A 24422-nucleotide genomic window follows, 5' to 3' on the forward strand; every position below is an offset into this window, starting at 1 on the left:
TTTCACACTGTGTGTGTGTGTGTGTGTGTGTGTGTGTGTGTGTGTGTGTGTGTGTGTTTTCTGTCCCCATAAGCATGAGCTCACATTTGGACTGTGTTTTTTGGGTTGCTCAGAAGGGAGTGGCTGTTCATATTCTACTCCATGTGTTTGTGTGTGTTTGGCTCGTCAGATCTTTAAAGCTATAACATGCATTATATTATAATTAGTATCCGAAATAATAACTACACTCCTGTTTTCAAAGCTGAACAATATATAGTATAATGTATAGTATAGTAATTTAAAAATATATTAAAATATATTAATTATTTTAAACATATTTAAAATAATCGAAATATATTAATAATTAAAATATATTAAATAAGACTAAATGATTAAAATGTAAAATATATAATATAATGGATAAACCAGTAGACATCATGTAAATATATAAATTAACATTTCTAAATATTATTATGATTGTAAATTACTTTATGATAGTCAAAGATATCAAATTGTTACTCTTTTAGTATTATTATTATTATTATTAGTGACTGATGCAAAACACAGCATATCTGTGTGTCTTCTACTACATGTTATTAATTTTACTTGAACTGCACATGTATATTTATAAGTTAGCAGTACAGCTTGACTTTAGTCTGCATGACGTCTGTTGTGAAGAAAGGGAAAGCGTCAGCTAAATGTTCTCATATGGGACATAGGTAATCCTGTCTGATTCTCTGTGGGGGATTATGCTTTCCTCATGGCTGGGAGTTCTGTCAGTATGGAATAGTCTGTTCCATATGGCGGGAATTTCTGTCCAGCTGTAAAGAATCAGGGAGGGAAAACACCCTGTGTTCCCTCGAGGAGGGTGTATCTCTCTCCTCCACCCAATCACAAACTCTTTCGTCTCTGCCTCGCTCTTCAGGGATTCTAGAGTTGTAAATCTAGAATTAGAGCCTTTTGTATTTCCATTGTAGCTTTGAGAACAGCATTAATTACACACATAATTACAAACACACTCACACTCATACACAAACTCTCACAGATGCAGCAAAGACAATTAACACAAAAAAGTCAAATCTTCCAAAAAAAAAAACATTTGCATACATGTGTAAACACACACACATTTAGACATAGACATTTGTTTTTATATCATGATGTGCACCTCCCACATGATTCAGTAGTTTTTAAATGAAGATGATTGCAATTATCACAGACTAACCCTGACACAACTATTTGGGTGTTTTTTATTTCAATGTATTTACTATTTTAATATATTTTAGAATGTTATTTATTTCTGTGATGGCAAAACTAAATTCTCAGCATCATTACTCCAGTCTTCAGTGTCACAAGATCCTTCAGAAATCATTTTAATATGCTGATTTGAGGCTGATATTCCGCATCACTGAATGATTACACTTTTTATGTAGTACTATCATGGTAAATGTCCAAAAAGCCATGACATGTTGTCATGGTATTATGTTTTGGTCCTTTTTTGGTACATTTCTACTGTTTATGAGCACAGCTCCAGTGTTTAATATGGGAAGAAGGCGAGTTTTGTTTTACCTTCCAGCTGAATGTGTGTTTTGACCCTCAGAACATGGGGAGCTCAGACATAACTACATTCAGGGAGCGATGCTGTCTAGGGTGGGACGCTGGGTCAGAACAGAACCGGTGCAGACGCCCAGCAGCAGAGTCTGAAGGTTTGATGTATTCAGGAAGCAGGTCAGAGATGGAGGGACCTCCATAGGAGAACAGCTGTTCAGACCTGCCTTTTCCTCTCTTACTCATCCTGTTTCTCTTAGTCTTGAGCTCAGTTTCTGTTTCAGTGGGTGTGTTTGATGAAGATTAGAACATGTCTCTGTGTGTCTGTAAATGTGTGTGTGAGGTGTTGAATTGATTTTCTGTCACTGAAGGGTGAGTCTGACTCAGGTGGTGATGTGTATATTTGTTCAGTGAGCTGGTTTCTCTCAGCCTGCCCTGTTTTTCCTTTCTCCTGGGACGGTTTTGTACAGTTCTAAAAAACACTTTTTCTGCATGAAATTTTTAGCATGAATGTGTTATGATCTTCATCCATATCATAAAACTTCAATAATGAATTCACAATGCATTTAACATGCACTGTGACGTATTTACGGGTTGAACAGAATGAGGGAAATAATATAGGGTGGGACTTTATATCCACCAGGATTTGCCTGGATCATGAAAAGACTTTTGTGGAGGTTGAGCAATAAGTTTTTAAGTTGTGAGGAATAACATTAGCATTTAATAGTGTGCTGAATAAAAGAATATATTTTTTCTTACTTAAAAATATTTGAAGACTGGAGTAATGATGCTGAAATTTCAGCTTTGCATCACAGGAATAATTTTAAAATGTTTTTAAATGTTTTCTTTTTCTATTCTGAAAAAAAATTAAATTTTCACAAAACTGTTTTCAGCATAGATGCAAACACATATCTAACACATCCTTTCTTCCGAGATAACAGTAGAGGCTTCTTTAGAAATCTAAAACCTGTATCTCTCTCTCTGTAGTTGTCGGGTGGCTGTGAGCAGACTGTGGTTCTGCAGGACTTTGTTTCGGGATCGGTGGGTGAGTTGAGCGTTCAGTCTGGTCAAACCGTCGAGTTGCTGGAGAGGTCTGGAGAGCGGCCCGGCTGGTGTCTGGTACGGACCACCGAACACTCGCCTCCTCAGGAGGGTCTGGTTCCCAGCAGCACCCTGTCCGTGTCTCACTCCCGCAGTAGTGTTGACATGGACTGCTTTTTACCACCTGGGAAAGGTGAGTCAAGCCCACACAAATATTCACCGCCCACAAATCATGTGTCACTTTGTAATGGTTACATTGAACCTCCATCCAAAGCTGCCAATAGCAGTTCAATAGCAAATGCCACTTGGGGATGTAATATGGAACTGTAATGCAATCAGTTTATTAACAAGTCAATATTTTGATATATTTGTTGAGCAAGTCTTTGTCATTTGGAACAAGATAATTTTTGGTGTATTTCTCCGTATTGGCAGATGCTTTTATCCAAAATGTCTTACATTACATTCAAGGTGTACATAGGTTCATACATTGCCTGGGAATCGAACCCATGACTTTTGCGTTGTTAGCGCCATGCTCTGCTGTTTGAGCTAACACTTTTATAAAATTTCATGCTTTTAAGATCATCCTGAGAATTCAGTCAGTTGCAAAACAATTATTTTAATATAATTAAATGTTTTCTATTTGTTTCTTGCTTGCAAAAATAATTTTGTCAGAAATAATAGGTCATCAAAAAATAAAAAATTATGTCCTCTAAATTCTGGTAATTGCTATTATTAATATAATTAATAATAATTCAAATGAATTAGATTAATTATTATTAATTTATTAAAACAATCTATCATAATAAAAAATGCAATACAAAGACTAAAATCAGATTTTTTTTTCCTGAATAAGTAAAAAAAAAAAAAAATTAATTAATATCTTAAAGTATTTGAAATAAATTGTGGTTACTTTACCTATATTGACACTCCCAGTTTCTGTTAATAATATATTGCAGTTAATAAATATATCAAAAGTTTGGGATCAGCAAGATTTTTTTTTTAAATATCATTTGCTCATCAAGGCTGCATTTATTTGATCAAAACTAGAGAAAAAACAGTAATATTGTGAAATATTATTACAATTTAAAATAACTTAATTTTATTATACTTTAAAATATAATTTATTCCTGTGATGCAAAGCTGAATTTTCATCAGCCATAACTTTAGTCTTCGGTGTCACAGGATCCTTTAGAAATCATTCTGATTTATTATCAATATGTTGATTTATTATCAATGTTGGAAATGTCTTGGTCACGTACGTAACCCTCGTTCCCCGATGGAGGGAACGGAGGCGTTCTGTCATGACGACATTAGGGGATTTACTTGGGAGCCCCAATCCTCTCTGACTTTAAGAGAAAATGCCAGTGAAATTTGGCTAGTGGATTTTGCATGCCTGAGCCACTCCCCGTGCATATGGGTATAAATAGGTGCATCCACTCATCAGGTTTTATGCTGAGGAGCCAAGGCCTTGTCCCTGGCAACCAGCAATGGTTCGAGGTTGTGGCATGGGGACATAACCTCTCCGTTCCCTCCATCAGGAAACGAGGGTTACATACATAACCAAGAGGTTCCCTATCTGTCGGTCACTACGAGTTATGTCGTGACGACATTAGGGGTCCATGGAAAGCGCCACAATGATGAATCTTGAACTGTGTTCATTCATGGATGCACCTGTCGCCTATTTATACCCGTATGTACGTGGAGTGGCTCAGGCATGCAAAATCCTCTAGCCAAATTTCATTGGCGTTTTCTCTTAAAGTCAGAGAGGATTGGGGCTCCCAAGTAAATCCCCTAATGTCATTACGACATAACTCGTAGTGACCGACAGATAGGGAACAGTTGTGCTGCTTAATACTTTTTATTCGTGAACAAATCCTGAAAAAAATATGAATAAAAAGAACAGCATATTCAAAATATAAATATTTTCTAACAATATGTCTTTACTATCACTTTTTATCAATTTAACACATCCTTGCTGAATAAAAGTATTCATTTCTTTAAATTCTTAAAAATAAAAAAAATACTGATCCCAAACTTTTGAACGGCAGTGTATATAATTTTGTTAATATTGTATCATGGGGGGGCTTTGAAATATTTAGTCAAAAAGATTGAGGACCACTGATTTGTAGTATCTTTGACAGCCCCAGTTAATATCTACTTGTATTACATGCTAAAGAGCAGCTTTCACATTCTTTTCAATAGCTCCTTTTGTGTTCTGTGAGGGAAAAAGCCATACTGGTTTCAAAAAAAGTATTGTACACGTGTCCACGGCTCTCTGAACAGCATGTGTTCTGGATTTTTCCAGGGGAGCCAGTTCTCAGTGGGAAAGGTACAAATAGGGTTTGATCATTAATTAGCAGGGGGCTAGTGTTGCTACAAAAATCTTGCACCCTGCTTTGATCCAACTCGGGGGATTGATGTATGTGTTTGGTGGAGCTTCAATCTTGGGACACTCACAGGCTCACGAGATGCTTCACACAATAGAGCCACGCCGAATCCATGAGGAAGCATTTTGTTTTCAATTCACCTTTCTGTAAGAGGGTCTTTTATTGTGGTAGTAACTTTTAGAGGTCAAATTAAGGACCACGAGGGTGTAGCTTTGGTTTTTGGGTCAGGGTGGTGTTAATGTGTGCCTTTAGGGCCCCATACAGTCTGAAGCGGAACACTCTGTATTGTAGTCCCTTTACTTCCTGTTGTCTCCCTGCACTGCACTTCCTGTGTTTAGAAGAACACATTTCTAAACATCCCTACTAGAACCCCCCCCGATCTCATGTCTGTTCATGACTGGATCTAAGAATAGACAGAGGAAATGGGGAGCTTGCCTTTTCCACGTACGTTTCTTTCAAGAAAAATAAATAAATAGAAAATGACAGGTCAAGATGACTGCTGAACTATGACGAGCTGTACTGTCACATTCATAGAGATTACGTTGTATTTAACCTAGAATATTTCTGGAATGATCTCACTTAAAGAGTTGCCATCTGTTCCCCCTCTTTTTCTGTATTGAATTATCATGTGAATTTTTTATGCCTGTTCAAGCTTCTGCCTTTATATTTTGAGGAGGTGATAGTGGTGTGTGTATGTGTGTGCTGCTCTGTATCTGATTACAACAGACTAATAATAAACAGATAGTGATGCAGAGTAACTTGGAAAATCTTTAGTCAGGCATGACGGATTCTGTCCAATGAGACTGTTCACTGCACGCTACACTACACCTCATTCTGTCGACTGGGCTTTTTTCAGTACTGTTATTGGAACTTCATGTTGATGTTGTTGGAACTTTGATTCCAAAATATTACCCTTCCAGTTGTCTTATAGTTAACCTGTACATTGTAGAAATAGTATTCCAAGTAGAGCCAGCCCAGAACCAGAAACAAAATGATGCACACTATGGGCTATCCTCCATGAGATACTAAAATCTGTAAAATATGCCACACCTTTTCTCATTGGAGCTGTAACTGAAGTTGTGCCACAATGTTTCACATTTTCACACATAGGTTACCCTAGCAAACTTCAAAGGGGCCCACAACTTAATAATTTAAAATAAGACAACATAAGCATTCAAATATGCATTCAAATATGCCAAAAAAAAAACACTGCCTTGAATGCATTTTTAAAAGTGCGATTTCTAGACCTGGAAAAGTTGCAATTAATGCAATCTTTAAAATCCCTTTGTATCTATTTTTATAATTAATATACATTTTCTAGTTAGGCCAGTATCCAATATACCAAAACATTTTATAAATTCTATTTTTAGAATACAATATATAATAAATATCCTTAATCTTCATTTGATAAATCATGAATGACTGGAAAAGTCATGTAACTGTATTAGTTAAAGAGTGAGAACTATGATAAACATTCAGTTCGTAAAACTTGTGGAATCCCTAAAATAATATCGCAACAATGGGAGGTCTTGGAGTAAAAAAAAAATTAAGAACCAATAACCTAGAAATATTGGTTATGCATACTAATATGGCATGTTGACGCATTGATCGGCAACCATAAACAAATACGTTTTTCCTCATCTGGGACATGTTCCACTATGTATTTTCACATTACTCCAGGTGTTTTTGCTTCTCTCACATGTGAATAACAAAGCTGTCCTGCCTATTGAATAGAGCCAGAATATATCTATTACAATATAAACATTAAACATTATTGTAGGAAATGTCAGGTTGACCCATAGTTATGTGTGCATATCTTAAATGTGTCTGTTATTTGATGCAGAAGATATTTAAGTATAATTTGACTATTTAGTCGTATGTGTGTGAACCTGGTATCCCCTACATTATGGATACATTAAGGATAGTAATACTAGTAGTTTTTGACCTTGTGGGGATATTTTTGGTTCTCATGAGGAAACAAGCTTATAAATCACAGAATGATCTCTTTTTTTTTTTTTGCAGAAAGTATTGTATGAGGGGTAGGTTTAGGAGATAGAAAATACAGTTTGTACAGTATAAAAACCATTACATTTATGGAATGTCCCCATAAAACTTGGAAGCCCAATGTGTGTGTGTGTGTGTGTGTGTGTGTGTGTGTGTGTGATCTCGTGTATGCTCATGTGTGTGAACCTGGTATCCCCTACATTATGGATACATTAAGGATAGTAATACTAGTAGTTTTTGACCTTGTGGGGATATTTTTGGTTCTCATGAGGAAACAAGCTTATAAATCACAGAATGATCTCTTTTTTTTTTTTTGCAGAAAGTATTGTATGAGGGGGAGGTTTAGGAGATAGAAAATACAGTTTGTACAGTATAAAAACCATTACATTTATGGAATGTCCCCATAAAACTTGGAAGCCCAATGTGTGTGTGTGTGTGTGTGTGTGTGTGTGTGTGTGTGATCTTGAATCCTCTGAAGTGGGGATAAAGGTCTTGTAATATACTGTAGACACACCCTCTCAAAAATGGGCCACTGCAGCATGCAGACATAGCTGATTTCAGGATTCACACACACACGCACACACACATGAAATACACTCACAATGGTACTTTGTCTTTCCCTGTAACAACATCAAAACTGTTGACTCCTGTTTCTCCAGTCTTGTGTGAAGAGAGATTTTTATTTTTGCATATTGGTTTAGCAGACCTCAATGTGAATTCAGTGGAACCTTCCTGTATCCTTTTTGTATCCCTTTTGAATGTGTGTGTGTGTGTGTCTCTGTGGCCCCTGGCCCCGCCCCCTTGTCCCTCCCCTTTATTGTGAAGAGTAGCGCTGAACTTCTAGCTGAGCTTCAGTATTGAAGCGGACAGAGCCAAAGCGTCCTTCACCTCCCAATACGTCCTTCTCCATTTCTCCTCCTCTGTCTCTCACCTGACGCACATATGAGACAGTGAGCGAGCAGCATGCGGAGCGGGAGGTCATGTTGCTCTTGTGGAGTTTGTCTCAGTTGGATTTTGGGAAAGATTCGCTGTTGTGATGGCGCAGGTGCGTAACTCAACACACTGGAATGTATGCAGATGCATTCAGCTGAATTTTCTTTTCGCAGTGTGTGGAAGCATGTGGGTCTATGTATGTTGCCTTGTGGGAGTTGTGTGTTGTGTGTCTGGGTTAATGATTATGATTGAGTTTTGTGTGTTGGTGGAATTTAATGTGGGTCTTATCATCTGAACTCTGGTATTTAATGTAACGGTTCACTGATCGGAATCCTGGAGATCTCAGATGAGCTCAGGGGTGTGATGTGTGACTCAGCTGACGGTTATCTACAGACAACTGGGTTTTGTGTTAAATGCAAAAGCATTGATGATTTTTGCAGTGTTGTCATTTCAGTGAGTTCTTTTGGAGGTTGATTTAAATTGTAAAAAGTGAAAATGTGCAGTTGTTATATACTTTCATCCAAAGCTATTAACAGTGCATGTAGGGTATATATTTTATCAGTGCATTTGTTGCCTAAGAATTGAACCCATGTCCTTGGTGTTGCTAGCGCCATGTTCCATGAGTCGCGCTGCAGGAACACCTCAAGGAGCTTTTTTTGACTGACCCTTCAAAATGACTTTCTCTAGTTCAACCTCATGCAGTCAGGTTGCAGTTGTTTTATAAAAAATGATATTTTTGACATCAGTAAAAACTGTAACCTTTTTTTACTGTTACATTTTCCCATTTTGTCCCTTTTTTCCTATCTTTCATACAATCTACTGTTTTTTTTTTTTTTTCAAAGCATAATTGTTAGTGAAAAATATCAAATGCTGTGTCTGTCTGTGAGTATGTATTGTGTGTGTGAGCGATATACTGCCCCCTCAAGCTTCTCTGTTTTCCTGTAACCTAATTTCTCCATCAACAAAGCAATGTGTCTGCTGTTCCCTCTGCTTTGAAGCTCAAATCAAGTTCCCTGCTCCATTTGATAATTTCTTACCCTTTTTCCTGAAGAATAACATGCTCTTTGAAGATTTGGCACATTTTGGTGATTCAGTCTGTGAATTAGGATCAGGGGTCTTCAGTCTTTTTCAGGATAAGGACCTCTTAGTGGACAGATTGATGACACAGGGACCCCCTGTACACTTATGGACTGACTTATAAAATGTTATAATGTTAATAATACCAATATTTACATCTATATCGCATAGATATTAAGGTAGCACTTTATTTTACAGTCTTGTAACTCATGTACGTACTATGTATTTATTATAGTAATTACAATAACTAGGTAATAACTTGGTACTAACCCTGAACCATTTGCTAAAATGAATTACATTAAAAAAATTAATTATTAAAATTAATTACTAAAATATAAAAAATAATTACTAATAGTAATAACATTAGTAAACATGAACTAACAATGAAAAATACTTTTAAAGCATTTATTAATCTTAGTTCATGCTAATTTTAACATTTACTAGTACATTATTAAAAACAAAAGTTGTATATGTTCATATTATTTAATGAACCTGAGCTAACTGAGATAATATTATAGTTTATATTACAAAAATTGAAATAGTTTTTTTTTTTAGATTTTCCATTTTCATTTTCATTTAAGTACATTTTTGTTTGTTTGTTTTTTTATGTTAGCTAATGTATTTAATTGTAAGGAGTGACCAAATATTCATTATTCATGTACAGAATCACATGTATATTGTGGTTTATTTTAATTGAGCATTCTTTAGCATTGGTCGAAGTTCATGTTTTAATAGCTTAATATTGTATTTTAATTTAATGCTTATTGTCATGCTTTTGACGGAAAAATAGCTTGAGATCAATAGTAATAATAGTACTGCTGATGACCCTAAAAAGCATGAACACAACACATTTGTTCCTGTATTTTCTACAGGACTTCTAGTCCTGTCTTTTTCACTGTTGTTTTTGTTCTGTCTAGAATGTTACATCAGCGACTTGTGTACATGAGTGTGATTGACTGTTTATTTCAGGTGGCTGTCTCATTGATATTGAGAGAGAAATTTAAATAAAGTAGCAGTATGAAGATTCGGTTTGTCTGGAATGCTTAACATGAGGCGCCTGTTCTAATGACAGAAGTGGAACTTGAGGAAATAAAGCGTAACTCTAACAAAGGAGCATTATCCCGGCACATGAACAGCGTGGATCCTCCCTGGGGCTGTCAGGACAAGCAGAGCGAGATCTGATTGGTGAATACCTGAGAGGGGGTGTTGGCGGGGCAGTTTCAGGGGTGCATGGGGGTAAATGTCTCTTTGAAGAAGCACGCGTAACAAGGAAGTGACCTTTGTCCCATTCTCACCCCATGGGAAGTTACTTACGCAACATCTGCAGTAACTCCGTATCGCAGTGTCTGAAGCAGCTTTGAGTTAATGATCTGTGCTCAAGCAGACAGCAGTGAGCATGATTACACTTCAGCTTGTTTATTTCAGCTCATCCTCTAAGGATTAACCATATTCCTGGTTATCTGTTACTTGCAGCAATGTCTATGGATGCTGTTAATTAGCATACATAATTGTTTGACTCATCCCTTTGCTCTTTACAACAAATATAAAATGCAGTTACTGTAATACGCTTACAGTGCTAGCAGCTGTTGGGACTGGTGGGTTTAAAAGCAGAAACAGTAAGCTCATAATTTAGCTACTTTTTAGCACTTACATGAATTCCTCCAGGGAAAAAAATGTTGTTTGAGCTGTAAAGTTGTCTCAGTTGTCTGTTTGAGGAGGGAATAGTTTCCAGGTGGATGAACATTTGTTCTGTTTATGTTTCTGATGTAATTCTTTGAGGACGGAATAGATAACCAGTATTTTTTTTAACATTGTAATGCCATCCATCCAATTGGTGCTATAGAAACCTTTCTTACCATTTTTTTTTTACAAGTATTACTCTGTAAGCCGCAGCACACAACAAAAAACACTACTGTTCAAAAGTTTGGGGTCGGTAAGATTTTTAAAGTCTCTTATGTTTACCAAACCTGCATTTATTTGGTTAAAAATACAGCAATATTGTGAAATATTATTACAATAAAAAAAACACTCTCTTCTGTTTCAGTATATTTTAGCTATTACTTCTGTCTTACATGATCCTTCAGAGATCTTTTCAGGTTTTTTAATGAATTGAAAGTTCAAAAGAACTGCATGTATTTGAAATAGAAATCTGTTATAACAATGTAAGTCTTTTCTGTCATTTTTGAGCAATTTCATGCATCCTTGCTGAATCAAAAGTATTTATTTGTAATATTAAAAATCTTACTACTGACCCCAAACCTTTGTATATATATTGTATATTAGGTTAATGAATGCTAAAGTGAGTAATCATTTATTTGGAAGACAACATACAAGTTATACTATTTCACAGTGAACATATAGCCTATTCGTTGGATATTTAAAATGAGTTTTCCAGTTAAATAAAATTTTTGTCGTTACTATAACTACTCTGGAAAATGGATAACATGCCATTAATTTACACATTTAATATTCATATTTTCAGAAGCATTCTTGGAGATGAGATTACAAAATACATACTAAACCATATGTGGTCAACTGTACTTTTTTATATAGGTGAACCACATACCACATAGTTCACCTATATATAGTTATAACTGACTTTAACTGAAAAATGTACTGTTTAGTATTGTCCTCTTGCATTTTCAGCACATGTTTTTCCTGTTTAACACTGTAAAGCTGCTTTAACACAATCTGTATTGTATAAAGCGCTATATAAAAAAGGTGACTTGACTTATGTAACTTTCATGTGCGTTTGTGGTATTTTGGATACCAAGTGAGAGTAACTGGGTTTGCTTCTTTAGCCAGTCCTAACATGAGTTGAAAGATTGGAGATATCTTCACAGAGACTAGACTGATAAGCAGTTCTTTTCCACCAATTTTATGCTAACGTCATGTCATGTTGAAGTGTTATGTACTTCAGGATGATAGTTTAATAGGTAAATGACTAGATATCTGAGGGACAGTTAAAATGATTTTCTGTGGTAAATTCCGCAAGCTGTGAACTCTGCAGTACCTTGGTCTTGTACTTTCCCTTTGTTGTGATGTCCTGCTATGTGGAGTTACAGAACACCTTTATGCTCAGATCAGGTCAAGCTGGTTTTTCAACTCTACAATTGTGTCTGTCACCTACCAATTAGTAGCCTATAGACCAGACAACTGCTTTTCCTTTCACCTCAGTAGAGAGGTTGATGTCCAACAGAGTGCTCAGGGTTCTTGGCTTTCTGTTGTTGGATTTGGTTCTGTGGGACAGTGAATATTTCTTCACTGGTCTGAGCTGGTAAAAGGACATTTAAAACTGTGTCATATGGATATTTTCTGAGGTTATGTCATGTTCTAAATGTTTTGAGGTTGTGTATTACATGCCAATTTCTAAAATATATATTATGTTGGAATTGAATTGTTTTTTTATTTTATTGAATTGCTTTAATTTGTTGTCTGTTACTTCCACTGTAGGATTTTTTTTCTAGTACAGTCCAGTACAGTAATTTGCTGCTTTTTTTTTTGTGTGGAAACCATAAATATTTTTAACTACTTTTATGGTTATTATATTAGTATTATAAAATAAACTAAATATACATTTTGTTACTTAATAATAATAACAAATAAAATATTATTGTATTTCAGCTAGTTAATAAACTTTTAATAAATTTCATGCATCCTTGCTGAATGAAAGTATTAATTTAATTAAAAATCTCACTGGCTAGAATTATGTTTGTTGGAATCGTTTGCTTTTATTTGTTGCCTGTTACTTCCAATGTAAGATTTCTTTATTCTGAATATTTCTAAATAATTTTTGTTGTTTTTGTTCAACAGAAAACTATCCTGTGGGAAGTTCAGAGGTCAAATCTGAGTCTGCCGCATCGCTGCAGCCGCAGACATCGGTGACCTCTTTGCCGACCGGTTCTCCAGGACCTAAACGCTCTGGAACTACTGGAAACACACTAAAAAAATGGCTCACCAGCCCAGTACGACGTCTCAGCCACGGCAAGGGCGACAACACTAATGCCAAAAAACCCAACAACAAACAACGTAAACGAGACGGCCGGAAGAGTGTAGAATTGGGCCCGCCGCACCAGGACAGCACTGAAGAGGTACAACAATTAATCATTAACCATTTAGGAAACATGATGCATACGATGGCAACATTTCAAAATTCCAGCATTGTAACAATACCACATACCAAACAACGCGGAGAAATGCACTCTCCTTAATCTGGGACCACACCTAACATCACATATTTTATTCTACTCAACCGTTTGCATGTAAAAGAGCTTCCTGTACAAGTGCATGTTTTATGAGGAGTGTGCCTACTGTTGGAGTTTATGAATGATAGATTCCTCTCGTTTTTCTCTGTCTCTCCAAAGAGAGGAAGACGAGGAGTAAACAGCGGAGGAGAGGAAGAGGCTGAAGACGAACCCCACACACCCCTCCCTCCCCCCATGGAGATCATCAAGGACCCCTCTGCTCAGGAGGAGAAGGTGAAACATAAACTTGCTTTAATTTTTTATTGTTGTTTTGTCCTGTTCCTTTTTTTTCTCTGCATTCCTCATGCTTTTTGTTAAAGGAATAGTTCACTAAAAAATTTATGGAAATTTTGTTTCAATCTTTATATTGTTCTAAACTAGGTGTTATCTGACCTTTTTGTCAGCCGAACCTGTTAGAACTAAATAATTTAGTAATTACTGACATTTTAAAGGGGTGGTTGATTGCGATTTCACTTTTTTAACGTTAGTTAGCGTGTAATGTTGCTGTTTGAGCATAAGCAATATCTGCAAAGTTGCGGCGCTGAAAGTTCAATGCGAACAGAGATATCATCTTTTAAAATTCTGGCAGTTTAATGCCTACAAAAACGGCTCGTAGGAACTACAACGAGTTACTTCCCAGGTTAGTGACATCACAAACCCAGACAAACCCCGCCCCCGGGAACACGCAACAAAGGGGGCGAGGCCATGCTAAAGGCCTGCTTTAGAGAAGAGGAAGAGAAAACTAGAGGTGCACGTAAAAATCTATTCATTGCTATTCTGTCTTCTAATGATTCTAATGGATTCACAAGTTTCAAAATCAATGTTCTAAAGCAGCGGTTCTCCGTATATTAAAAGCTAACAGAAGCAGTAGCATTTACAAATAACAGCATATCTAAAAGTATGAGACAACAACAAACAAGTAACATACCATTAAGAGCCGTGCTTGCACAGGTTCTGCGTGATCCTCTTCATTAATATCCTCTGCGTCTCAATCGAGCTCAAATTGATAAGCAATATAGACTACGCCATTGTTTACAATACAACCAGAGCACATGCCGCTGAGGTGTGGGGTGGGACGTTTAGACGTGCACTAGAGGCGGTTTAGCCAATCACAACACACTGGACTAGCTAACCAATCAGAGCCCATCGCCTATTTCTGAGGGAGGGGCTTCATAAAAGCAGGAAATGATCAGCGCGTTTATAGGAGAAGGAATAGAGCGGTGTGGAATAAAGGTAAATTATGTAAAAATAATGTGGGTTTTTTTTTTTTTTATGAAGCATTAACACATGTTAGACTGCACCCCATAAACACAATCAAGCCTAGAAAAAAAACAGTCAACCACCCCTTTAAGTTAATATTTCAATAATTCAACAACAAATTTACGTTCACAATTCTCTGATGTCAGGTAATAATCACATGATATAAAGGTAAACCAATAAAATGTCATCTTTTTTACTTGATTGTGTTTATTTTTAAAAACTATTTATTTTAATGTTACAATTTTGATTTAGTTAATGATTAGCCTTTCATAAACTCATAAACCCCCTGCAGTTCCTTCACTTTCTTCAGTCAACCCATGACGTTTTTTCTGATCTTTTGAATGAATCATTTGATTCAGTTCACCAAACCTGTTTGTATGTTTGTTCACAGAAGAAAGTAAGTCAAACAGGTTTGAAATGACATGAGGATGAATAAATGATGACAACATTTTTAGCTATTCCTTAAACACCTTGTACCTATTGTTTGTGTTTTCCCTTTCAGTTTTGATTCTTATCGCTCTCTCTCTCTCTTTCTTTTCACTTTCTCTTTCAGACTCCAGAGCCTGGCTCTTTCCCAGTGTTGGGTAGCATCACGCCGTCTGATCAGACGCCCAGAGACCCAGAAACAGAGCAGAAGAACAAGGCCATGAGAGGGCGAATGTAAGAGAAGAAGAAGAGAAACTGCTGAAAGACTGAACAAATGAATTCAACAACAAATAAAGATTCAAATCTCAGTGTGCTAGTTGGAACATGTGCATGTTCTAGCGTATTCTGATATATCTCTCGTATCTCCCCTATCCACAGGTTTGTGTTAAATGAAATGGTGCAGACAGAGAGGGACTATGTGAAGGATCTGGGTGTCATAGTGGAGGTATGTTACAGTGTTATTACTGTACAGAATTACATATTCAAAGAACATAGAGAACATTTTTATAATCTCCAGGGAATCACAATGCAAAATGGTTATTGATAAGACTTCTTCTGAACTCATAAGTGCCACAAAGAACTATTAAGGAACCTTTATTATGAAGTCTGTTTTCCTCCTTATCCCTAGGGCTTTATGAGAAGGATTGGGGAAAAAGGTGTTCCAGAGGACATGACGGGGAAGGATAAGATCGTATTCGGGAACATTCATCAAATCTACGACTGGCATAAAGAGTAAACCACATCTCTTTTTCATGCTGTCAGAAAGAGCTATTGGAATTCAGATATTTTCTTGAACTAAACCTAATGCTAGACTAGAAATGATTTTCACAGCTGGTCAAACACTAATAACTTGTTGCTTTTTATTAGGAACTAACAGAATATTTAACATCCTCATTAAATAAGAACTAAAAAGTCCAAAAAATAATTTTTGCAGGACAGCAAAAAATATAGATTTTTATGTATACAACCATTAAAAAGTTTGGGGTCAGTAAGGTTTTTTATTTTTTCATACTTTTAGCAAGGATGCATTAAATTGTTCAAAAATTAAAGTAACATTTATATTTTAAATAAATGCTGCTCTTTTGATTCCGGAAAAGAATGTAACACGGTTTCCACAAAAATATTAAGCAGCGCAACTGTTTTCAATATTTATGATAATAAGAGATGTTTTTTTGAGTACCAAATCAGTACATTACAATGATTTCTGAAGGATCATGTGACACTAAAGACTGGAGTAATGATGCTGAAAATTCAGCCATAACAGAAATAAATTAGATTTTAAAATAAATTAAAATAGAAAAAAAGTTATTTGTATTAAATTGTTTTCTTAAAAAAAATCAATTATATCGATATTTCACAATATCACTGTTTTTACTGTATTTTTTTTAAACAAATGCAGCCTTGGTGAACATAAAAGATTTTTCAATAACATTAAAAAATCTTACAGACCCCAAACTTTTGAATGGTAATGTATATTGACTCCACAATGCCACTGCAGTCTTTCACACTATTTTCATGCAACAGTTTGTCATTTTGGATACCAAAATAATCAGCATGCAAAACTTGTGCATAAAATTTCCTGGTTGACATGAGCAACGACACGTGCTAAAGAAGGAAATGGACTGAATTTCAGATGGCAATCTAATTTGGTTTGAGTGAGGGGAGTTTATACACATGACAAAATGTTTTCTGTTCTTATTTCTAAAGGTTCTTCCTCTGTGAACTAGAAAAATGTCTGCAGGACCACGACAGACTGGCTGAGCTGTTTATCAAGCATGTGAGTTCAACAAAATGAACTCTGTGTGTGTGTGTGTGTGTGTGTTGTAGTAAACTTAATTCCGTTGTTTTCTCTGTTATCAAGGAGAGAAGGTTACACATGTATGTCATCTACTGTCAGAACAAGCCCCGCTCAGAGTTTGTCGTGGCTGAATATGATGGATTCTTCGAGGTGAGTGTTTCTTGAGCAGCTCAGTTATATCTCCTCTGAAGTAAAGTGCTCTGTCTGATGATGTTGTTGGTGTTTCTGTCAGGAGGTGCAGCAGGGGGTAAACTCCAGACTGTCCATCAATGATTACCTGATCAAACCCATCCAGAGGATCACCAAATACCAGCTCCTGCTCAAGGTATTAGCCACTGAATTACACAGTGATTATATACTTACAGTTTAATACTTACCATGGTTAACATAGTTGCTACCAAAATAGCATAGATTTGCATTGAAACCATACACCACTTTTCGAAAGGGGTCAGTATGATTTTAATTTGATGCATTAAATAAATAAATAAAATGCAATAAAACAGTAATATTGTTAAATATTATTGCAATTTAAAATAATTGTTTTCTATTTTAATATATATATATATTTTAAATTACATTTATTCCTGTGATGCAAAAGTTGAATTTTCAGCATCATTACGCCAGTCTTCAGTGTCACATGATCCTCCATAAATCATTCTAATATGCTGATTTGTTCGAGAAGCATTTCTTATTATTATCAGTGTTGATGTCAGTTGTGCTGCTTAATAATTTTTGTGGAGACTGTGATGCATTTTGTCTTTGATGCATACAAAGACAGCATTTATTTGTAACAATGCTAAAGTCTTTACTCAGTCCTTGCTGAATAAAAGCATTAAGTTGTTTTTAAAAACGCCTTACTTTTGAATGGTTATGTATATACGGAACAGAACATCAAAGAGACATTTGACTGAGCAACCATGTCATGGCAACACACTAAAAACTCCCAGAAAACATTGTCAGCATCACACTTTGTGGTTTTCAAGCCTCATTTACATAGTCGTTGGAGAATCAGGGAGTCTGTACCCCCATACAAGTCTCTCAGCGGGTCGGTGTTAGCAGATGGCTATTCTGTACCAAGGGATTTTTTGTGGTCCTTCTTTCCTTAAGTGACTAATAAAATAAGAGTCAGAACAGTGTGTGTTTATGACATTTTAAACCCTTTTCTCACTAAAGCTGCGCGCACAACAAGCCCTGAAGGAACAAAACTGCATTCATAAGCCAGTCTGAACATTGTCCTCGTTCAGTCTATTACAGCTTGCACGGTGGTCCTGTTTTAATTTTTTATTTTTTTGACAGGGAATTGAAGAAATATGCCAGTTCAGTCTGTCACCCCTCTTCCATTCTTAATGGTAGACAGATAGCAGAAGAGGGGTAGATTTGAGCAAAAACAGATACTCAATCCAAAATCGATATCAAAACACATTTTTGTATGGGTTCTACTGCTCGTATTTATATTATTAGTAGTAGTAGTAGTAACGTATGGCAGTGTTATTTTAGTATCATTAATATAACATTACATTATTTGGTAATATTTTGAATTAGATTTGTATTTTGATATTTTCCACTTTCATTTTACTTACTGTAAATTTGTTTTTGTTAGATTTTTTACATTTTTTAATTTCATCTTTATCTTTAACTTTAACATTTTTATATATAGTTTTGGTTAACAATAACAATGCTATATGGTCAGATAATTATCCTATTTTAAGTTTCTTGTCTTGTTTTATTTGTTATTTGAAGGACTTTTTGAAGTACAGCACTAAAGCAGGTCTGGACTGTAAAGAGATAGAGGTAGGTCACTAAAGCAATTTTATATTAATATGTATAAATTACACCACATATACTTCTATCTTTAGTGTCCTGTCATGTTTTGACATTGCTGGTCTGTAATTTCTATCCTGCAGAAAGCAGTTGAGCTGATGTCCCTGGTGCCCAAACAATGTAATGACATGATGAACCTTGGACGATTGCAGGGCTACGAGGTAAACTCATCTCTTTTGAGGTACATTAAATTGTTATTTAACTGTAATTATTACAATTACATATGTAGTCACAAAGGTGAGTTACATTACAATGGTGAGATAAAAAGTTGCAATTACCTTTTTTATTTTTTCACCATTCTACAACCAAATCTGCTTCCAAAAAATTCACAGGCAGTGCTGGAAAATCACAGAAACCAAAGTACACAACCTTGCCTTTCTTGAAATATCAGGTGATGAAAAAGTACAAATGTACTGTATGTATAAGTGCTTAATGATTGCTTATGTTTCTTTGCACAGGGGAAGTTGACAGCTCAGGGAAAGTTATTGCAGCAGGACACGTTCTTCGTGACAGAGCAGGACTCTGGCGTTCTGTCCCGCAGTAAAGAGCGCAGAGTGTTCCTCTTTGAACAGATCGTCATCTTCAGCGAGCTGCTTCGGAAAGGCTCGTCAACACCAGGGTACCAGTTTAAAAAGAGCATCAAGGTATATTTAGCACAAGTTGATTCAAGTTCAATAAAAAACACCAAATACCCAACTTTTTTTATTAACCTCTTGTGTGCAGGTGAGCTACCTGAGCATGGAGGAACATGTGGAGAGCGACCCCTGTAAGTTTGTGTTGTCATGTCGCGGCTCATCTGAACGACTGACGCTTCAGGCCGCTAACATCGACATCAAGAAAGAGTGGGTCCAAAGCATCCAAGAACTGCTGAACATGCAGATCAACTTCCTCACAGGTAAGCGCAATATGAAAGGGTTAAGGAAGATGGCAGTTGGTCATCATCATCATCATACACAAACAGATCTCAGTGCTGTTTATTTAATTACACTCATTTTTGTTCATGAGATCATTCATAACCTGCTGCTCATCTGTTTCTGATCAGCTCTCCAGAACCCACAGGAGTACCAGAAGAAAGAGAGTGGAGGTTCTTTGAGCAGGCAGCTGTCCAATAGCAGCCGTTCCTCATCCTCTCACCCCTCCACCCCCCTCAAACCCAACACCACCCCCAATGGAAGCCCCGCCCACAACCCCAATAAGCATGTAGAGGAGGTGAGCATGATTCAAAACATTACATAAATCTCACATTAATTAATAACTATGACTGTCAATCAGTTTGCAATATTTTATACATTTTATAAAAAAAGATTACTTAAGATAACAATTTATTAATCAAAGTGATCACATATTAATAATTGCTGAAGGCTCCAACTGAAGACAAGACATTGCATTAATGTGGCAGATGAAAATATAGAATTTTGCTTTAGATATTATATTGTTTTATGTCCATATTATTGAACTTGGTACTTCAAGCTTGAATTGATCTGATTGTGGGTAAATTCCATCATGATGAAAGGAATCGATGAAAAAAAACTAATAAATAGTATTTAAATAAATAAAATAAGTTTAAATATACCAAATTTTACAGTTTCATTCTGCTTTCTAAACACTGGTCAGAAATCATGAAAGTAATCACAAATTCCTTTTTAAGTTTGTATTTATTTATTTTTTCACAGTTATAAATGGGCTTTTATGCCAGGAAAATATTTACCGTTGAAAAGGCTGGGGGTCGTTTTTTTAAAGAAGCCTCTTATGCTCAAGACTGCATTTATTTGATCAAAAATACAATAAAAACATTCATGTTGTGAAATATTATTGCAATTTAAAATATCTGTTTCCCGTTGTAATAGTGTTTAAAATTTAATTTATTCCTGTGATGCAAAGCTAAATTGTCATCAGCCATTAATGCAGTCGTCAGAGTCACATGAAATATTTTTAAATTGCTGATTTGGTAATGAAAATGTATTATTATTATTACTATTTTCAGCAATGAAAACAATTGGCTGCTTAATATTTTTGTTGAAAATGAACATTTATTTGTTCTGGATTCTTTGATGAATAGAAAGAATAGCACGTGTTTAAATTATAATTTTTTGTGACAATATATGTATTTACTGTTATATCTGATCAATTTAATGCATTCTTGCTGAATAAAATAATTAATATTTAAATAAAAAAATACGATTTTACTGATCTTAAACTTTTGAATGGTAGTGTAACTCTGCCTTTATATATATATATTAGGGGGCTTATCATATTTTGGGGTCTTTAGCATGAAAAAGACCATCTTTCTCACAACTGAACTGTGACGTGTAACTGATGTCCACAGCAAAAGCTCTGGAGTGAAAACACCCTAATCAGCCTGTGTGACAGGAGACCAATTATCTCAATAGCATTCTGTGCTGTTTAAACAGCATTGTGTAATCTAACTAAATCAATTAGTTATCCAGACCATTTTAATTAGTGTCTCATCCAGGCCAGATAGATGTATTTAAACGTAATTAGTTCACACTACACTAGTCGCTGCAGTCTGTGCTTGCGTCTCCTGGATGAACTGGATGTGTCTGTGCTGCAGTGCTGTGAAGTTCCACTCTAATTGTCTTTGAGGGGAGGAGAGGTGCTGCTAGTTATTCTTAGTGGGGAGAATGGCCTAGTTTTCCAGCTCTGCCCGTGTTCTGTACCTGTTTCTCCTCTCAGTAGGGTCTCTTTCTTCTGTTTCGTTCTCGCTTTCTGTCTTCCTTGTTCTCTTTCTTCTCGCTGCAGTCTCTCTCTCTGGTGAGCTTGTATCTTGGCCTTGGCACACTCTGCTTTTTTCTGTGTCCCTAATAAATCACACTGTCACTGAATACCAGACTGAAGGAGCCGCTTGCTACTTTTTATTTTTAAATGTCTAAGCTTTTCAGCCAGCTATTTATTTCTCATGCCAGGTCAAGGTTGACAGTGAGGAACAGACTTGTGTCTATGTGAAGCTTTGTCCTGATTTGTCCGAAGTGTTCGACCATATGATTGAAGGACATACGTTAAAGTATTTAATTTTATTTCAGTTCACGAGCTTGCAATTCGATTCTACTTTGATCTTGATTTGATTCATTTGGAGATATTTCTAGTCAAAATAAATCAAATTGAATATATGGTAAAGTTCTCAAGAAAAAAACTGTAAAGCAGTAAACTATACACAGAACTTTGTCGGGTGGTAAATTACTGTAATCTATAACACTCAGTGTTAAAATTAACAACTGCACATAAACTGCACATAAAGCATATAAGTGTCTATAATAAATTTTGAATCACGTCTCTACTCCAATTAATTTTTTTTTATAAAAATTTAAGTTTTTTAAAATATAAACAGGTTGGTTGGCATAAAAGCTTATTTTTATTATGAATTTATATAAATATACATGAAATATTGAAGGACAGGTTAAATTAATATGTAATATATAGTGCATATTGAGCAAAATGCTCTTTTTAGAGTAAATTTTTCTAGTTAAGTATGGACACTGGCATTTCTGAGGTAAATGTAACATTACATATTGCTTAAAAGCCGTTTAATTGACATCTTTTTCAGTTAAAACTGATTAATAGATTACAGGAAACATGATACATTTCAGTAAGTTCTACTGTGTCTTTCAGCATACCTTCTGGTGTTCATTCATGTTTATTTCATGCTGCAACTAATAGTAAAGAGGAGGCAATGATTGGTTCACGTGCCCAGCAATCTGTCACCACTTTATAGTGCACCAAAACTGCATTTATTGTTTGAATTTCATAATAAAATTGACAAAATTTGAAAGCTGACACTTTGTTTTATGTCAAAAGTAAGAAATCACAAAGCCTATTGAGATTTATTGGATGGGAGGTGGGCTACAATATTAATCTTTGGTTAAGTTTTATTCATGCATCAACTAAAAACAGCATAGACCGCAAAAGATTGATTCTTTGTATTTAATAATCAATATTGGGTCATCAAAATGAGATTGGGCTCAAATCGATATTTTTCAACCCAGCTCAATTAATTTGTAGATTCTTGATCAGAATGTTTAGTCTCGTGTTTTTGTGTTTCATTTTTGTGTTTCCAGGAGCTGGACGAGGGGGAGTGTAATGGCCTGTCATCGGTGCTAGTGACGCAGGATTACAACGCCGTGAAGGAGGACGAGATCTGCGTGGTGGTTGGTGAGAAGGTACAGATCCTGGCGTCCAATCAGCAGAACATGTGCCTGGTTTACCGACCTGCAAACAGCCAATCGCCTGCTGCAGAGGGCTGGGTGCCGGGTCATGTGCTCTCCTCGACCCGGTAAAGCCAAGCCCCCTCAACACCTCGGAATAAACCACTACTCACATTCACCATTCAGTTTCACCAGCCTACTCTGGGAAAGCATGCCAAGACATGCCACGCAACCTCCTGCTAAGCTACTGTTGGTCAGTCAGAACAGGAAGTCCCGCCCCGTTCCCCTGCCGCCGTACAGTTGAGGACTTAAAATGCACACTGCGAAAAATGGTGTTATTTCACCTCCCATAGTCGATATGGGCAACAACAAAAAAACTAACTACAGAAAAAAGGAAGTTCAAGAAAATATATTATATTGCGAATAATTTAAAAAAAGATTGTGTTGTATAGAGAGGAAACTTGTCAGTGAATTACGTGTGGATGTGTATGGATGTCAACGTCATCCTTTCTCATCAACATGCTCCATTACGCGCACCTGGACTGTTTTTAAATGGGGCTCTCCCTTTTTTCCCTGTCGGTCTATGCCAAGTCATTTGCACACTGTGTATATTTTCTTTTACTGAGATTTTATTTTTGGGAAGTTTTTTTTCCCCCTAAGTGTCTTATTTTTACAGCTATTAGGTGTGGCACATTTATTATTTTCTTTCAGTTCTGTCAACCCGTTCAATGTTCTGTACAAAGTATTCTGCACTTTTCCAACAAATAGTATCGCAATGACGGCAAGTTGTGCAGTACCACAATTGTCACAATGCTCATAACTGTACTTGTAACTAAAGATTTAAATGTATTATTCTGTATCATTTTAAATTTGTACATAATATTTTTGACATTGCCATAATAGATGCACAGCAGAGGAAAACAGTCCCTCTATTCCTGTCAGGCTCAAGAGAGAAAAAAAAACGTAAACTAAGCCCTGGTAGTCTGCACTGCCTCCAAAACCCAACCCTCTGATTTTACATTCGACATCATCTGATTTAGTATGTAATAAGTTATGATCTGAATCATATCAGAACAGATGTTTACTCAAATTAGTCGATAAAAAATAGATGTTGTTGATTTCTGAAGAGTAGTCAGCATTCAAATCTCAGATATACGTGTAAATAAACGTATAAAAATACAAATAATTCTAGCAGGTATTTCACTTGTTAAACTCTGGAATGTTGTTCATAATAAAGCTGACAATTTTTCATCTTGGAAATTATGCGTTCTGTATCATTTGAACATCTGTGCATCTATCGTCGGCTGCAACTACAGTGCCTCTTTTTTTTACATTTTATGTTGCTGCCTTATGATAAACTTCTTTAAATTACTTTTTTTCCACATCAATCTACACTCCATATACCATACTGACAAAGCAAAAACAGAATTGTCACAACTTATTATTATTATATTTATTATATATTTATATTTATTATTATAAATTTATTAAAAATAAAAAACTGAAATAAGTACATTGCATAAGTATTCATACCCTTAACTAACTATTTAGCTGAAGCACCTTAACAGCCTCAAGTCTTTCCAAGTGTGTTTTCATGTGTCTTAACTGAGGAGAGGATTGAGTTTGGCCACACCGCCATAACGACTGGATTGGTGGAGTGTTGCAGCGATGTTTGTCTCCACATATGATCATGGAGCTCAACTAGAGTGACCATCAGGTTCTTGGTCACCATGCTAACCAGAGCTCT

The 24422-nt window shown here is 35.9% G+C and overlaps 1 protein-coding gene across 1 annotated transcript in view; it reads left to right on the forward strand.

Moving 5' to 3' along the window:
• The window catches only part of kalrnb (kalirin RhoGEF kinase b), an 83620-nt gene extending 59703 nt beyond the window's left edge, over positions 1-23917 (forward strand). Inside the window, 15 exon segments of the mRNA XM_016472520.1 lie at positions 2512-2758; positions 12780-13057; positions 13331-13444; positions 15024-15130; positions 15275-15341; positions 15525-15628; positions 16604-16673; positions 16758-16844; positions 16927-17019; positions 18435-18485; positions 18599-18676; positions 18974-19159; positions 19239-19410; positions 19558-19724; positions 22589-23917. Coding sequence (XP_016328006.1) covers positions 2512-2758; positions 12780-13057; positions 13331-13444; positions 15024-15130; positions 15275-15341; positions 15525-15628; positions 16604-16673; positions 16758-16844; positions 16927-17019; positions 18435-18485; positions 18599-18676; positions 18974-19159; positions 19239-19410; positions 19558-19724; positions 22589-22807 — 2040 coding nt within the window. The 3' untranslated portion in view covers positions 22808-23917.
• The last annotated feature ends 505 nt before the right edge of the window (positions 23918-24422 follow it).

This window comes from Sinocyclocheilus anshuiensis, unplaced genomic scaffold (assembly GCF_001515605.1).
Source record: "Sinocyclocheilus anshuiensis isolate Anshui unplaced genomic scaffold, SAMN03320099.WGS_v1.1 scaffold472, whole genome shotgun sequence".
Lineage (NCBI taxonomy): Eukaryota > Metazoa > Chordata > Actinopteri > Cypriniformes > Cyprinidae > Sinocyclocheilus > Sinocyclocheilus anshuiensis.